The sequence below is a fragment of the Denticeps clupeoides genome, chromosome 19 (genome assembly GCF_900700375.1).
Source record: "Denticeps clupeoides chromosome 19, fDenClu1.1, whole genome shotgun sequence".
Classification (NCBI taxonomy): domain Eukaryota; kingdom Metazoa; phylum Chordata; class Actinopteri; order Clupeiformes; family Denticipitidae; genus Denticeps; species Denticeps clupeoides.
Genome location: NC_041725.1, coordinates 12,046,769 through 12,063,915, shown reverse-complemented (window position 1 = coordinate 12,063,915; position 17,147 = coordinate 12,046,769). Strand labels below are relative to the sequence as shown.

Below are 17,147 nucleotides of genomic sequence, written 5' to 3'. Positions count from 1 at the left end.
CGAGATATTTTTAATTGAAAATATATGCTGGAGTTAATGTTGACAAAAATGGGATGTAAATGGTTCAGAATGCAAAGAAAAAATCATCCAAGGCCAATGATGGAACATAGTTGGCTGTTATATACAACTATGCATAGAAATCTTGTGCTCTACTTTCACAAAACTACGGGTGAAGCTTCACTTTAAAGCAGGTGAAAGGACCAGGTGATGTGGTGTTGTGGACCATTTGTGCTCAATAACGTAAGCAAGCTGACCTAGACTTGGGCACTGACAGCAGAATGAAATGAAAAGTCCATTCTGTGCTCGTTTTTGAATGTTAACAGAGTACACACGAACGGTCCGCCTCAGCGACTGCGTGTCGGCGCCGCTCTCAGTGACGGCTGCTGTGACAGCTCGGCTAATTGGTCCTGTCAGGAGCCCTTTGGCTGCTGTAGCAGGGTGAAGGCTGGCAGCAGTACCCAGACAAAGAAACAATCCACCTTTACACCAGTCATCGTTCTAAGCAGATGGAAGAGAAGACCTCCTTACCTCCCACGAGGGACGTCCATATCGTCTTTCCTCCATCGGATAGTGGGCTGGGGGTCCCCCTGTACCTGGCAACGGAACTCCACCGCCTCCTCTTCCAGGACCACCTGGTTGATGGGCCTCCGCAGGAATGTAGGCCGCTCTGTGTGTTTGAGGGGGTGAGGAACAGCGGGGTTAGCAGGATAGCCGCAGAGGTAGATGGCATTAACGCACCGAATCAGTAATAAATGCTGTCGCTCAGCGTTTCATGTGGTCCGCGCGTGTGGGGATACTGACTGATCTTGGCCATGTTTCAGCAGGCCCTGTTTAATCTGCTGCATTAAGGTGCAGGAAATGAGGCCTAGGATCATGACACATGTTTCTGTACCGAGGACAATGAGACCATCTCTAACATATATCCAACTTCCTTAGAAAAATTCCTGTTTTTTATGTTTAATATCACTGTGATAGGCTGAGAGGCCTACTACAATCTGGGCACCATAACAGCATATATTCAATGTTCCTTTCACCTTATTTACCTTGTTTTACTGTACAAAGGAAAAAGACGGGATGATGTTGCTAAGCAACAACACCACCAGTGAGATTGTGCCCATGAGCCTTTTTTTAATCCCAGAAAGCCAAATTTCATGCCTGTAGCTGCAGAACATGCTGATATAAAATGGTATACACAGCTTTGGGAAGAAAAAAATGCTTTTCTATTTCATTCTCTAATTAATCTAATTAATCTGGTTGTGACTGTTAAGGTCAAGTCAAAGTGTTTTATTATATTATTTAATACTGAGTATAAATTAGTTTAAATTATTTGTTTAGCATTATTATATTTTTCTGTATTTTTAATTCAAATGTGATCTTTTCTGATATTGATTGAAGAATATAAAGAACATTAAAAGAATATATTACTGCAGTAAGGATCTTTTTTTCATTGCAGGTCCCTCATGTGCATCCTTGCTTAACGTTGAGGGCTGAACTTACCAAAAACGGTTAGCTGGGCGGTCTCACTGTCCCTCTCCCCCACCATGTTGGTGCCAACACAGACATACATGCCGGCATCGCTCTTCCGGGTGTTGGAGATCATGAGCTTCCCTCCTCGTATCTAACAGGAACAAGGTACAACATTTCTATCCAAACACTGGACAATTAACTGGACAATTCAAACCTATAGTATCTTGCAAAAATTAGATACTACTCACATTTTTCAACATTTTTCAAACATTTTAAAATATTTCATTATATCTTTCCTGAAGATATGACACTTTGATACAATGTAGTTAGTGTACAGATTGTATTACAGTACAAATTTGATGTTCCATCATAAAAAAACTAAAAAAACAGCCATTAATGTCTATCCTGCTGGGAACAAAATGTCCAAATTGCGCCCAATGTGTCAATATTTTGTGTGGCCACCATTGTTTTCCAACACTGCCTTAACTTTCATGGGCATTTGAGATTTACAGGTTGCTACCGGGAATCCTCTTCCACTCCTGTGAAAAACAGCTCCAAATGGCTCTTTTAGAGTTAAAGGTTGACATTTACATTTAAGATATTTGGCAGATGCTTTATCCAGAGTGACTTACAACATGCTTCCATGTTACCATTAATGAAGTGATCAATTCTCCTTCACTAGGACCCCCAACTATTAAAACAATATTTTCATTCACTCTGTTGTAGTTTCTATACATAAGTCAGACAATAAGAAGGTTACAAGTTAATCTAAATATCCTCTAAAGAGGAAGGTTTTGAGCTGCCATTTGAAAATGTGACTCTGCTGTTCAAACAACAAGGGGAAGTTCATTCCACCACTGAGGGGCCAAAACAGAGAAGAGTCTAGATGAATGTCTTCCTCGTACCTTCAGAGATGGAGGGACCAGGCGAGCAGTACTGGAGGCTCGGAGTAAACGAAGTGCAGTGCGAGGTGTAATAAGGGCTGTGAGGTAGGATGGTGAGACCCCATGTTTGGCTTTGTAGGCCAGCATCAGTATTTTGATCTGATGCGTGCAGCTACTGGGAGGTCGGATGGTACATAGAGGTAGACCAGCTAGAAAGGAGTTAGAGTAATATAACAGTGTTGACCTAGGACATCTTCCTGACGTAGGCCATCTTTATATAGAGCAACAATTCTTATTTTCAGATCCCTTGAGTTCTTTGCCATGAGTTGCCATGTTGAACTACAGTGTCCAGTATGAGAGAGAGTGAGAGCAACAGCACCAGGTTCAACATGCCTGCTCCCCTTTCACACCTGAGACCTTGTAACACTAACCAGTCACATGACACCTGGGAGGGAAAATGGCTAATTTTAACTTAGGGGTGTACTCACTTTTGTTGCCAGCAGTTTAGACATTAATGGATGTGTGTTTAGTTATATTGATTTAGTTAAATCTACACTGTTATACTTAACACTGTATTAAATTGTTATATCTTTAGCATTGTCCCAAGGAAACATAATAAAATATATACAAGAATGTGAGGTACTGCAACTCAGCCAGAACCAGAAATTTGTTCCTATTCATGTCAGAGTTCCATTATTATGTACATTACATTGCAGAACTGTTGAATACATGGCTCTAGCAGCCATGCTCAATGTTTACCTTGATCCTGTCATCCTTCTCGTCAATCCGCACTTTGTCTTTCTTCCAGTAGATGGTGGGCTCAGGGTGGCCTCGGGGCGGCTGGCACTCCAATATGGCAGGTTCCCCTGCCGCCACGACCACGTCTGTGGGATTCTGTCTGAAGTCGTCCCGTAGCACTGCAAAACACACACAGACGTATGGAGGTGTGTTAGCACCCTGCTACCGATGCCGCGGGGGGTGATTACATGCGACAGCACCCCTCTGCACACGCAGTGCGGACGGGGGGGACATCCATCTGTCTGCAGGTTTCATCTGACTGGGCACCCCTAAAATCTAATTGGAGTTAATGGTGTTCCCAACAGTGAGAGGAGAACAAACGGAAGCCCTGGAGCCAGATGTCACTCAAAATACAGCACATGTACACACACACACACACACACACACACACACAACATTCTACACACACTCTTACATATATGTGCAAACAGAGCCGGTGGGTGGTCCACCACACTGCCTATCTAGCCTCAGGTAATCCTGTCATTAGAAGAAGGCACTTTGACCTGATTGTATTGTGAAGTAAAACACACACGACACACACCATTATCAAATTATGCCCAATGAATTCATTAAAACCAATCAATTTGTCAAAAAATCAATGGGGTACGGAATTCAGCATGGAAGCTTCATGATCCAGAAGCAGTGAATGTTTGAGCATTCGGCTCAGATCCAAGCTTCATATATGTGATATTATTTTCCCAGATACACCCAGTTTGGGAATCGTGGCCAGACTAGGACCAAGTGCATTGTGAGATGTTGCCATGTTTCCAGATTCAGGTCAGCCCTGGCCCAGCTCTGACTTTTATTCATCGCCACTGTAGCCCACAGTAGAAGCACACACATGAAGCCAGACACTGAGATGCTAGAAACCAGTGGGATGCGTGCACGTGCAAGTGCGGGAATCGCTGGGGACACGTGTGCCCCCCTGTCGGATGAAAGCGGGAATAGAAGCGTGTTTGAAGAGCGCTAAATTACGGGGCGACACTGACGGTTCCTATGCAAATGGGGAGCAGTGGCAGCGGGAGAGACAGGGGTGACTGTTGCGGGATAACAGGTCCCAGGATGCCTCCCCTTTGCCGCCTCTCAGCTGCCTCACAAAAGTGGGGCTGGCACAGCCGTCCTCTTATTTATCAGTTGGGAGTGAAAAGAAAAGATGGGAAGAAAAGAGACGGGGAAGGAAAGGAGCCTCCAAACCAATTATCCATGGGTTTGGGACGACACATGGCAGAATGGTGCGTGTGATGCGAATTGAAAATCGCACTTGTTCACAAGGCACAAAGAAATCGGCAAAAAAGCAAAGCGCTTTACCCCTGTTGTCGTTTCAGCCAGTGTGGACCACAAGCCGAGTGGAAATCTCAGTAGGTGAGGCCGTTTTGAGGTGGGAACCAAGGCCAGACTTGCCACAGATTATTTGTTCTGTGTCTTTACCGCAGAAATTGGGATCCTGCTGCCTCTAATCTGAGTTGGTAATTGATTGCGATGCCTTGTGTGCGCATTATCGGCCAAAAGTTGTTCGGATGGCTTGCATTGTATAGCTTCCCCTAAGACTCTCTCTGAATGAGACCAATTACCCAGCAGGCCTCAGTTTAAAAAAAAAAAAAAAAAAAAAGCTAAATACAAAATAATGCAAGCTTCAGACTTGGTTTTCAATTGGGTACTTCAGTTCACATTTAGGCTCACATGATTGGCCACATCCAAATCATCCTTCATTCTGAATTATGCATAGCAGCAAATTTATTGCTGCTTAAAATACTTGTAAAGGCTCTGATTCCTATAGTCCAGAGAGTAAAGTGACCTCCGGTATCAGTCCAGATCATTGATCTCCCAAAAAGGAAGTAATGAGCCAAGAGTAAATTGAAAAAAAAAACCTTTACAATGACCTTTAACAATAATGATAGTCAACAGAAACATTTCCAAAAATCCATATGTTTGATAATTGGTACATTATGGTACAACAGTTTTAATTGCCTTATAAGCCTAAAAACATATTATCTCAGAGTAACTATGAATACACACAAAACGTTCCAAAATAGGTTATTAGAAAATATTCTGATGCCATGCCAGTGGGTGCCTTTATCTGGAATCCTTAACTCTGTTAAGATCCTAAATCATGCCTCCTTACGTTCCAATAATCTGGGAAGAGCCCTGCCTGTGTTACGTTAAATATTTGTTCTTTACATTCACGTCATGTTGAAAACTCATAAGTGAGGATCACTAAGCCAGTAAATTGTAATTTAATCAAGAATTGTGCAGCCCTACTGTGCATTTGTATTTACCTGTAGCCATACACCTTCCCAGCCCTGTGTGTGTGTGTGTGTGTATGTGTGTATAAGCCAATAGGGCGGCATAAATGCAGGATTTAAAGCGACTCGGACTTCAGAGCCCTGAGGCATGGCTACACGTATCACTGGGCAGACGTGAGGTAATTGCATTTTCATCCCCTCCAAAACTCACATCCCTTCATCCTTCAAAATAAAAAAAAAAAAAAGTTCCACCACCTTGGCTGCCGGGCAGACGCAGGCCCTCCTGTAAGACAGCCTGGCTCCCTCTGATTAATATTTATATATTTATACCTTTTTGGCATATTTCACTAGAACCCGGGCTACATCTGCCAATCAAGCTCCAGGCTGAACCATTGCATATCTGCAAAATTTTCCTGCGCCTCGGGATTAAATATTTATTTATTAATATATCTCCACCCCCTCCCCTTGCTCCTTCCACATCTAAGATGGTGGCGGGCGATAGGGGATGCGCCAGGCGGGGGGTAAAGCTGAGTAAATTGGCAGCTTTGCGGCTTGGCGCCTTGTCAAAGTTTTAACGTTAGAAGGGGGAAGCGGGGTGGTGGTGGTGGGGGGGGCGTTGGGGGAGCGCAATCAGGTTGCGGCGTGCACAGTGATGCGCCCACACTCCCCACACAGACAGACATACACACAAATACACTCCTTTATGGCGTGCAGCGCTTTACACCGGCGTGCTGGGTTAACGCCAGAGGCACCTGTCTGCGTTCGGGGTCCCGTCTCTCCCCACGTCTGCGGTGCTCGGATGAGGGGTGGTGTCTGTCTAACGTCAAGGCTGTTTATTGGAGGCCTCTTCATAATGCAGAACTCAATGCACAAGAGCAACATCCCTGCTGCTTTTACATTCTCAGTAATATTACAAAGAAAAAAATATATAATTGTATGCAACTGTAAGTGAATTGAAGTGATTGTGAAACACTGCAGCACAGCACACGGTGACACAATGAAATGCAGCCATGACAGGTGCCCGGGGAGCAGTGTGTGGGGACGGTGCTTTGCTCAGTGGAACCTCAGTGGCACCTTGGTGGTTCAGGATTCGAACCTTCCGGTTACAGGACCTGCTGGACCACCACTGCCCCTGTACAGAATAATGGTACCCGAATTCATGGTAACTGAAATATCAGCACAGATGCATACTGATACGTACATTACCATATCAATATATGCAGAGCTGAATTATGACATATCGGTGTATTGAGTTCATATCAGTACATTCAGGTGATTTGGAATATTATGGAACTGTGAAACTACAGCTACCATGAAAAAATTTGATCATATATCAGTTTATATCTGATCAAATATTTTACTCTGAAGTACTGACTGAAGTATTGACTGTAAAAAGAAAAACTACTGTTTATCTGCCCAGTCTTAGCTCCAGCTTCAGGTGCCGACGTGCCTCAGACAGCAGCTCCTACATAATAATTATCACGGGCGAGGCGACGTCGCATTCCGCACTCGCCACAGCTAATGTGAAACGCTTCAGATGCGTGGAGTCGTGCGTTAAGAAAACCGAGTAGGTTACATGCAGATAATACACCCACCCACGACCCATGCACACAAGCCTGCAGGCGATCTATCTGAATCACAGAGGCAAATATTCCTGCCTGTTTATTTATTTCTTATTTCATTTTGCCATTATGGCAGGCCTCCCCTGCATACATTTCCTCCCGGGTCAGAGTGGAAACACACGCTGGGATTTGAAGAACCGCCGGAGCCTGAAGCCATAAAAACACCATTCAGACCCAGATACCTCATACCCCGTTTCTGATTAAAACAACAGCGCGTGCGTGTGTGTGTAAATATAAAGTGATAGTATTACAGAAACAAGCTCCGAGCTATGATAACATTTCATTTAAGTGCTGGCCAGAAGTGTTTTTTCTCCACACAACAAAGGGCTATTACAGTGCGACCATTTCCAATCTCGCATCTCACTGTGAGACGACAGATGGGAAAATATCTGTCATTTCAGGGGGTGTGTGTATATATATTTTCTCCCGGGCTCTGCTAATGCGCCGCTTTAGGGTGGGCTGTGTTGTAGTGTGTGGCGCATTACCATCCGCAGATTTATCAGATTTCTTTCATTACACCTGTCCCTGGTTTCATCCAGCAAGCCACATCATCATCGCGCTGAAACCAGGAGCGGCAGGTCCTTACTTACAGGCGACTACCCCGCAGCTACACCATGCGGAGTTATGGAACGCGGCCCAGCTGCCGTTTCGTGGTGGGCAGCTCGACCAACCAACCACCAACATGCCAACATGTCACCTTGTTATGGGTCCGACACCAAAAAAAAACCTTCTGGGGTCACCAGTCACCCGCCTCCAGTTCTGACCGTCAGGAGCCTATCGGTGGGAAACAGCTGCACAAATACGGCCCGCCGCCGCTGCCCGAGGGGCTCGTCCCCCGTCTCCCCATCTCTCCATCTCCAACACACCAACTCAGTTCAGCTAAATCCAATACAGCAGTGAAGGAGAAACAAATCCCACCACCGCAGAAGCATTTATGCGGTTTATTAGCGTTTTTTTAGATAATCATATTACCGAGGAATGCGCATAGGGAATTGTCTCCAAATTCAATCTTATCTGATCAATCGATGGTGAAACTTGAGTGGTTTGTTAAAAGAGTCCGATTCACGTATCATCAAATTGGTTACAACCCTAGCAACGTTTTTAGTTATTTCAAGCATACCCTCAGACAGGCAGAATGAAGAAACAGTGCTGTTATGTTAATTGCAATGCATTGTGGGTGTGTGTGTGTGTGTGTGTGTTTCTGTGTGTGTTAAGACAATGTCTTTCTGTAATTACATACACCTGTGGGCATTGTGACCTAATTATCAAATGGCCACCAACCATTTCGCCACCGAACTCTGATGAAGCCACTGCGTCCCTCACCTCGTTCGCCTTCAAACAATCCCTCGCACAGAAACACGCCGCACACATCAAAGCTCATTTGGAAAAAGTCTCCCCGGTTTTACCTAACGAGCCCCATCTCCCTTGGCCAAGGTGGTAATGATAGTCCCCACGCAAAATACACACAAAAACAGAGCGGAGTTCCCCCGACCGGAGCGGTAATGGTGGCTCGCCGACCCAACCGGACCTGGCGCCTTGGAAAATGTGTTGTGTGCTCGCTGTGCAACAATATAATTAACTCTTAATGAACCTCAATACTCGCGACTTCCTGCACACACTCTCCCCAAATGCAATTTAGCCTAATCCCTGCTTTATGGTAATGTATAGCTCATTAAAATGTTAGTTAAAAACTCATTAAAATTCACTTGGCAAAGTAATGGCTTCATTACTGTAATATGCTGAAAAGCAAAGAAAAAGGAGAAAAAAGGAGAAATGAAAGAAAGACGACTTTCTAATCGCTTAATTGTAAGCGGGAGAAAGAAAGAGTCGGGACGAAACATCAGCATTCATTTGCATAAGAAATCTGCAGAGCCAATGCCGTTTCGGTGGAGCCACCCGACAATTAACAAGCACTACAATTAAGAGATCCTCTCTTCTTTGGGAAAAAATCTTTTTGGGGGGCCACTCGAGTTTTTTTTATTACATTTTTTTTTCTTGAAATGAGGCAGTGTCTCGGGCTTCAAAAAAATTGTGGCCTTTTGTGAGTCTGAAGAGGATGCCAGCTGCCGGGAGAAACTGGCACGGTTTGATATGGTGGAGACAATGCGGTCGTAGTGCTGTTGGCCCCCTGATAACACGGCTGAGTGGCACAGACGGCACCAAAATGGGCACCATGGTGAGCAAAGGGAGATGGGGCGAGGGGTTGGGAGCAGAAGATGGCATCACAGATTTGCTGCCAGATGCAATGGACAAACTCGGGTCTAACTTGGTTTTGTTGCTGAGAGAAAATTGGACCTTCAGCTCCTGCTGGCTGTCCAATGGACTCACCAGATTGTATGGATACTATGGTAACATCTCCAGGCATGGAGGTGCTAACACATGTTAGTCCTTGATGTGGACATGTGACTTTAGGGAAACCTGAATCAAATGAGAAATATTCTGTGATTGTGTGTTTGTTTTTTCAACCCGAGACGATGATGCAAGAACCAGGCAACCCCGTTCAAACATCAATAAGTCATATATTGGAGAATCTTGACCAATATCTTCGAAAGCATCTCCACCACATTCATCAATAGACCAAATAAGGTCTATTCTATGTGTCCTGTGCTGCGAGTCTCTTGTATCATCAGTCAGAAGAGCGTGTTGAGATGCAGACTGCCGCCACCGTGCCCTATTACTCTGAGTTAGTCACTAGGCTGCCAGACTTTTGGCGATGTACTTTACATTGGTAATGTTTTCTGCATTTGCATTACCTCCATTACCTCCTCCTTAATCATAATGGAGATGGAGTGCAGTACATTTCTTTGGTCCTAATGGTGTTTATTGCTTGTTCATCCAACATGGTTCTAATTTTCTGAAGCTCCTGTCAAGGCCAATGTGGAAGAACTAAGGTATGTAACTGAGAGGCGCAGTAAGGCTCTTCAGGAGAGAATCGCAGCAGGCCGGCGGTGTGCAAGGCGACCGGCCTTTTCAAACGATGCAGAGCGCTGCTGGAATTCGTGCCTGGTGACCACATCAAGCAGCCTAATGAAGGATCTGAGGTGGGGGAGAGCAGCTCCACAGCTTTGGTTGACGTGATACAGCTTCTCCGCTCTCTCTGAATTCACCTTCTCTTCACTTCGGCTAAAGGGATCAAACAGACTACCAAGCATGGAAGACCAGGTTTTTTAAGGTGGAAAGCAAAAGGATGATGATCACAAGAACGTCAGCTGCTGAAGCAGCATGGGTTTGTTTTTTCATCAGTGCAACGAAAACCTCCTACAGGCTCTGACTTGCCTTTCTGCGCCACAAAAGGGGGTGACCTTGAAGTAGTGCTGATATAATGTGCTAGAAAAATTCTCAAGGAATTTCTGAAAGGAACCATAAAAATTACAAAGTCAAGTCACGCGAAAGATTCTTTCACAATATTCTCACTGGGATAAAACCGGCGAACCAACCGGTTTGAGGATGCGCTTATACCCACTTTGGGGTGTTGTGGAAAACCACATTGTGGAGGACATGGACATTAAAATAATAATATATAGCTAATTGCTGCTAGAAGTCTTTGCATTGTGGATATAGGCAACATGATTGGCAAAATGTAGCTGATGTAAAAATGGACACATCCTGTCCGGAATAACAGACTGCGTGAAATTGTGAGGCCTTTGAGTTGGCCATGCGTGGCCAAGCAATCGATGGGAATAACCACCCAGAAATAAATACTCAGTATTTATTACATTGCCTGGATCCGTTGGAGCAAACAAACTGAGAAGAATCTTCTTCATATTTTATTAATTCAGCCTGGACCCCTTCAGGACCAATCCAGGAGAGAGCTGGAGAAGAGAAGATCCAGCTGGGATAATGTTCCAGGCTCACACCACACAAGGACCAATTCCACCCAGACTGAGATGAAACACACACACACACACACACACACACACACACACACACACACACACACACACACACACACACACCAGTTACTGCTCTGGCACAGAGTACTGTCTGCTAGGCATTCAGGTGTGAATGATGTTGGGTGACAGAGCCACTGCTGGGTGCTGCGAACACCAGCTGCAGCCGCACTCATATAGGGCCAGATTGCTGAGACATAGTGATAAGCTGTATGACTGACCGATCTCAACTTCACAAAACATGCAATAACCAGAAACAAATGAGCATCAACAGTGGATTAGCACAACCTTACATGTAAAGTCAGACAGGTGTGATGCTTTATGCCAAATCAGACACATATTTGTTGATTTCAAGCACCATGAATCCATTTTAAATGCCCAAATCCTCTTGTCTCTAACAAAGAAATGGCTTTTGTAATCACCCATAGGGTGGGTAACACACCTGTCAATGAAGCAGAAGACCACAAAGTCAAAAGTTCAAACCCCCCTTACTACCATTGTGTACCTGAACAAGACACTGAAAGTCTCCAGGGAGACTGTCCCTGTATCTACTGATTGAAAGACACTCTGGATCAGCATCATATAAATGCTCCAAAAATACACTGCCCATAGTTCCATATTGGTTGTGTGGTACAGCCATACTACTAAATATATACTAATACATACATATATATATACACACACACACACACACACACACACACACACACACACACACACACACACACACACACACACACACACACACACTCTACATATATACTCTAGAACCTCCTTTACCTCAATAGGCTGCTGGAATCAGAATAACATTGTCCAATACAGCACGTCGCATGCTGTTTATTTCAGGACGTTAGTAACTTCATACAGTGAAATCGCATCATCTCACCATGACTGCACTATTGATATTTCATATTAGCTCTGAATGTCGGATAGCAAAGGGGAACAAAAAGTCTGTCTCAGTTTAGCTGCATCGACCCTAAAGTCCGCCTGGCATTGCTTTGCGGCGTATCAGGCCTCAGTTCATACCCCTGCGTTGCCTTTGCCCTTGCCGCCATCCTTCACGTATTGCTTTCACATCAGACTTGCCTATTAATAGCTCCTAAGCGATCTCAGGAGCGAAAGACAATCCCTGCGAGGCTCCCGATTCCGAGTTTGAGGAGGGCAGGGATCTTGAGGTGCTGTTTTAATGGCGTCCCTCTCTCCTCCTCAGCGCGCGGCTGGGGTGTTTGCGTGGTGCAGGCTGTAATTAGATTGGAAGAGGGGTGGCAGGAGTTGTGAGGCGTTCGGAGCTTGTAAAAGGTGTCACTCCTCAGTGGCAGTCACCCCCCCTATTTTAATTAAACTCTCGGCTGGAGATGGGTGCCACTTTTTTTTTTTTTTTTTTTTTTTAATCTGTCGTGCTCTGATGAGCCTGTACCTCGATTGCACACCATACGACACGCCCATAAACACACATGTGCACACACACACACACACACACACACACACACACACACACACACACACACACACACACACACACACACAGACATAGTCATCACTTCTGCATTATGTCCTAATTGACACTTTACACCCAACACACTTCAGTGCACGACTCTGTCAGTCTTGCCTAATGTAAGTATGGGAAAGAGACATCAAAAGTAGGCGTGTGTGAAATCTGTGAGACGCCTCAGTGTGTGTGAGTGCTCAGTATAAATGTTTGATGCCACGACACTGTAGCCTTGTGTACAGGATTTTACTTGCACACTCTCATTCCGGATGCCTATATATCATCTTCTGTGTTTGTACGTCAATGCGATGTTGATCCTTCCCCCAATTGGTCCATTGCATCTCCAGAAGTTTTGTCGAGAAATGTGACCAGAAGTGACACAGGACGTTTGCACAGTGACTAGTTCTGAAAAACTATGCTAAAAGAAGATGAACATGGCACTATGAAGTGAAATGGCCATTATGCTCTGTGAGGTCCCTGCCTTTTTCATCAACCCGTGTTTTAGGCTGAAAGAAAGCTGATTGGTGATGGATGTGCCTCAGATCAGGGAGTTTGAATGTAGTGCCATTATGGTGCATATTTAGTATATGGTGGAAATACAACTTAACTCACTTGCCAAGAAAAGTGACTGGCAGCTGGTTGTCCAGGCTGCAGGGTGATGGCCGCCGGTCCGCCCTTTAAGCTGTTTTACAGCCGGGACGTGTGCTGGGCGCCCGCTGCCCACGCCGGACTCATGCTGCGGCCTGATGACTAGAGAGGTGTTCATTACGGACACTCGTCCTCCCGCTGTTCCACACTGCTCAATCCCCTTAATGGCGCTCTCAGATCATCTTTCCCGCAATCAATGCGGTCTGAGTGGAAGCGGCACATTTTATTTCCCTCTTTCTCCCCTTTACGACGGACCTTTTTCACCCCGTTCTTTCGCCTTCCCTCGCGCCTCTTTTCATCTTTCCGACTCCCTGCATTCTTCCTGTTCTCCTCCATCTTGCTTTATCTCTCCCCTTTGTATCTTTCCTTCTTCTCTCGTGCCCGTTGAGGGTGGGCAGGAGGATGCGGAGGCAACGGGTGTTAAATCACAGCCAGCCCAGACGCAGAGACATTAAAAAAGAGATTTATTGATTCCTTTATAGATCTTAACAGTTGAGGAAGAGTGAAAATGAATCTGAATACGGAGATGACCTTTATGGCGCTAACCCTCCCTCACAGCAGCCAGGCGTTACAGTCTTTATGTCTCTAAATGGGTGATGGTGAAACAATACGCAGATCTTCTTATCTATACTACAACGGGTCTACTTAAGAGTTTTATTGCATATGTATGATGTCTATAAACTGAAATCAAGAACACACACACACACACGCGCATTACTGTTAAATGTCTGGAATAAAAATGCATTAGGCACACCTAATCTCAGACACACACACATAGGCTAAAACGTCATGCTCTGGTAACCCTGACTGAGTGCTGGAACGGAAAAATCCACTCCTCTCCATTTCCTACAGTACAATACCTCGCACCCAACCCAACTGACCCACCACTAACATCTCAATCTACCAGCGAAATTACAGTGGAGCCTAAGAGTGAAGTTTGGCCTCGGGGTTATCGTGGCGTCTGGGAATGCTTCGCCCGGTCGCCGGCCACACTGCACTCGGGTGCTGATTCATTCAGGATTTATGGGTTATTAAGGTGCCTGGTAAACCTGATTCCCGAAGGGCTTGAGCGGATCACAGGAGCAACGCGCCCAAAGCCTGGCTGTAGTGCGTACTGACACCCATACCTCCATCCAATTCACGTTAATTGCATTACAGTCAGGCACGGTAATTGTGTTTGTCCTGGTCTGTAATCAGCTTACTGCCGCAGTGCAGGCAGATGCTGACTCCACACAGACACACATTCTACAGCCAGCCTGCCCGACATTGTGTAGCAATGTCAGTCCGTTTCATGCTCAATTTTCATGTAGATTTGCACAGTTGAATGCTTGATTAAATGAGGAAATCATTTATTTTGCTGCTTCTGTAGAGTGCAATGCAATCTAGGACAGCCCGATAGAAAAAATTTAACAAAAGTAAATAAAGTACACTTGGTGAATTGTGTTCTGATCATCTTTGTTTAGTGTCATGACTGCTTTGCACGCTAGTGGCATCATCATGAGCAGATTCAGCTTCATCATAAGCAGCTTGTTCTGTCAAATATTAATCTTTCTTAATGTAAATACATTTGAAAAAAAAAGAATGTTATACAGAAAGCATGCTAGGTCATGTTAAATCTACACGTGCTATCTGGCGCAGTGTTTTTTTCTTTATCTTGCCGAGCTTGTGTTAGTGTGAGCCAAGCCTCTTTCAAGATTGCTCAATACTGGGGGCAGTTTTTCCCTGTTAGGTTAATGTTAATCATTTAGGGCGATGAACAAACCTAATGAGGCAGGCTCTAATCCAAGATATTTGGAGTTCCCAGAACTTTATTGACTCGCGCGCAGACGGGATAAGATAGACAGAGTTAAAAGGGGACCCTCGTATCAGGGACAAGATAGCAAGTAAACTGGCGGGGCGCTGAACCGGGCTTCCAATCTGATAAAAAGTGGGTCGCTCGATGCTGGAGTCTGAACGTTTTATTTGTGCACAGAAACCATCTCCTCTCTCAGTCTCTCTCTCTTTTTGAATTTGAATAATTTTTTATTACTACTGTAAAAAATGCATGGTACTTCTGAAAAGAAATTAACTTTGACCCCCGCAACGCAGCCCTGGTCATTCACTTGTCTCCTGTGCTGCTATGGCAAGGCCTCCAATAAAGAGTCCAATTAAGCGCCAGGGAAAATTCAGTTAGTGACCTGCTGTAGAATGCTAAGATCGGACCTTGAAAAAAGAAAAAGTGGAATCAATAATGATTCTGGTTCCAATTAGCAATAATTCAATAAGCCCTGGCTAGTGAATCGTTTCTGAGTGGAGGGAGATGCAATGAGGCGGGGGAGATCGGACGCTGAATCTTGGATGGGGTTCCTGAGCAGGGAAGTTTCAGAGGAACTGAAGAAATTCAGTAAAATGGCAAGACACGTGCCAAATATCAATCATTGCTGCATAAATACATACTTTAATATATAATATATTTCAATATGTCATATATTTTAGTAATTAATTAAACGGTGGGATATATTGGCAAAACAAATTATAATGTATATAACCTTTTTATTATATATCGAATCTATTTAAGTTTAATATGGCTACGTAGGTAAATATTACTGTGTGAAATACACTGATAAAAATCTCATGTCTTAAAATCCATATCCTCACCACCTGCATTCCACCTACTATATTCAACAGATTCCCATTATATTCATGTTCCGTCAATGGAACTTCCCCTTACTTATACACGCTCAGATGGGGGATTTCTCTTTTCTATTAACTGATTTTGATGAATGGCTAAAGCGGCAGCGATAGCAGCCTGATCTCAGAGGAGAAGCATGCAGGAGTTAACTTCCCTTAATTCACAGAAAAGGCATTTTAGCATTAGAAAAAAGGACAAAGAGCCACGCTTATTTTCTGATTACTTCCAGGTCATGGAGGGGCCATAGTGGTGCAGCGACATTTTCAATTGCCTGTTTCAATTCCAAAAGGGGGCCATTGGGGAGCTATTAACCAGAGGAGGGGGGAGAAACTGAGTATGTAAATAAACTGTGGGATTGTTTCACCCCTACGTCAAAATGCTGGGATTCGGAGTGATCAATGACCGGCAACTCTTCGTCCGAGGTGGAAAATGAACAATAAGCAACAGCTGGGGAGACCAAACATCACAAGACTAAAGAAGAAGTTAAGGAGGCCGGTGTGAAACGCGATTAACGTTACTATGGTGTAATCTTTGCCACGATGGCTGGATAGCCCCCGCCACCAGTCTGTTGCCAGCAAGTCTGTCGCCCCCCTATGGCATCGATGGGAGCTGCGGGCTAAAGTGGCATTTGAAATGAAGAAATGATTGGGTGAGACCATTGTGATGGGGGTTAATGTGCTTGCTGACAATACACAGCGAAGGCTTCATCAGCGGTGTGGTACAACTCTGCCATGAAAGACAATACAATCCAAAGGTCAAAGTCAAAACCTCAAGTGATCCTTCCTTATTTCTTATGTCTGGTGCATATGTTTTATATGGTAATTTCCAGAAACATTAGCATATCCACACACATTGTTGCACAGGCGTTGTATATTTTGCTGTGTTCTGTGTGCAATTAAACCAAGGCTATGACTGTGGTTGTGTCGAAATTGTCTGTCCTTATTTTCCTGTTTCAAACAGAATCTTCTTGCAGAAGGAGCGCTTGTTTGACGGAAGAGCGGAGCCATCCTCATCCCTCGCTTCAAATACCTCCATCTCCGGCGAGAACTTCAAAGAGCCGCAAAAGAAAAAAGGAGTCTGGTTGCAATCGCATTCGCCGGAGTCACGGCTGTGGCTGTGTCATCGCCAGCGCTGTCAGGGAAAAGAAATGGTGTTTTTTTTTTTTCTGTCTACACACGTCTGAAGGTTTTGAAGGTACGGATCACTGTCAAGATAGCGATGCTGCAGTGTTGCCTCGGGTCTGGAGGAGCTAACGCCCCCTCACACACATGCACACACTTCCACATTACACCCTCATTTCAGGCCATTTTTAATTACTTTATTTATTTTGCTTGAGTCAGTCGAAGATGCTGAACCAGATAGAGGAACATTACCCACCTACATTAATAGGCAGAGCGGACCGATGTTGAATTTGGAAGGAAATCAAGCTGAAGGA

General features: G+C 44.6%; 1 protein-coding gene across 13 annotated transcripts in view; it reads right to left on the bottom strand.

Moving 5' to 3' along the window:
* robo2 (roundabout, axon guidance receptor, homolog 2 (Drosophila)) overlaps positions 1 to 17,147 on the bottom strand; it is a 323,403-nt gene that overhangs the window by 58,719 nt on the left and 247,537 nt on the right. For all 13 annotated transcript variants that reach the window (XM_028962515.1, XM_028962523.1, XM_028962519.1 and 10 more), the window contains 3 exons: positions 3,111 to 3,268; positions 1,498 to 1,618; positions 529 to 667 (listed from right to left, as the gene is read on the bottom strand). In XM_028962515.1, coding sequence (XP_028818348.1) covers positions 529 to 667; positions 1,498 to 1,618; positions 3,111 to 3,268 — 418 coding nt within the window. The remainder of the gene's footprint in view (positions 1 to 528; positions 668 to 1,497; positions 1,619 to 3,110; positions 3,269 to 17,147) is intronic.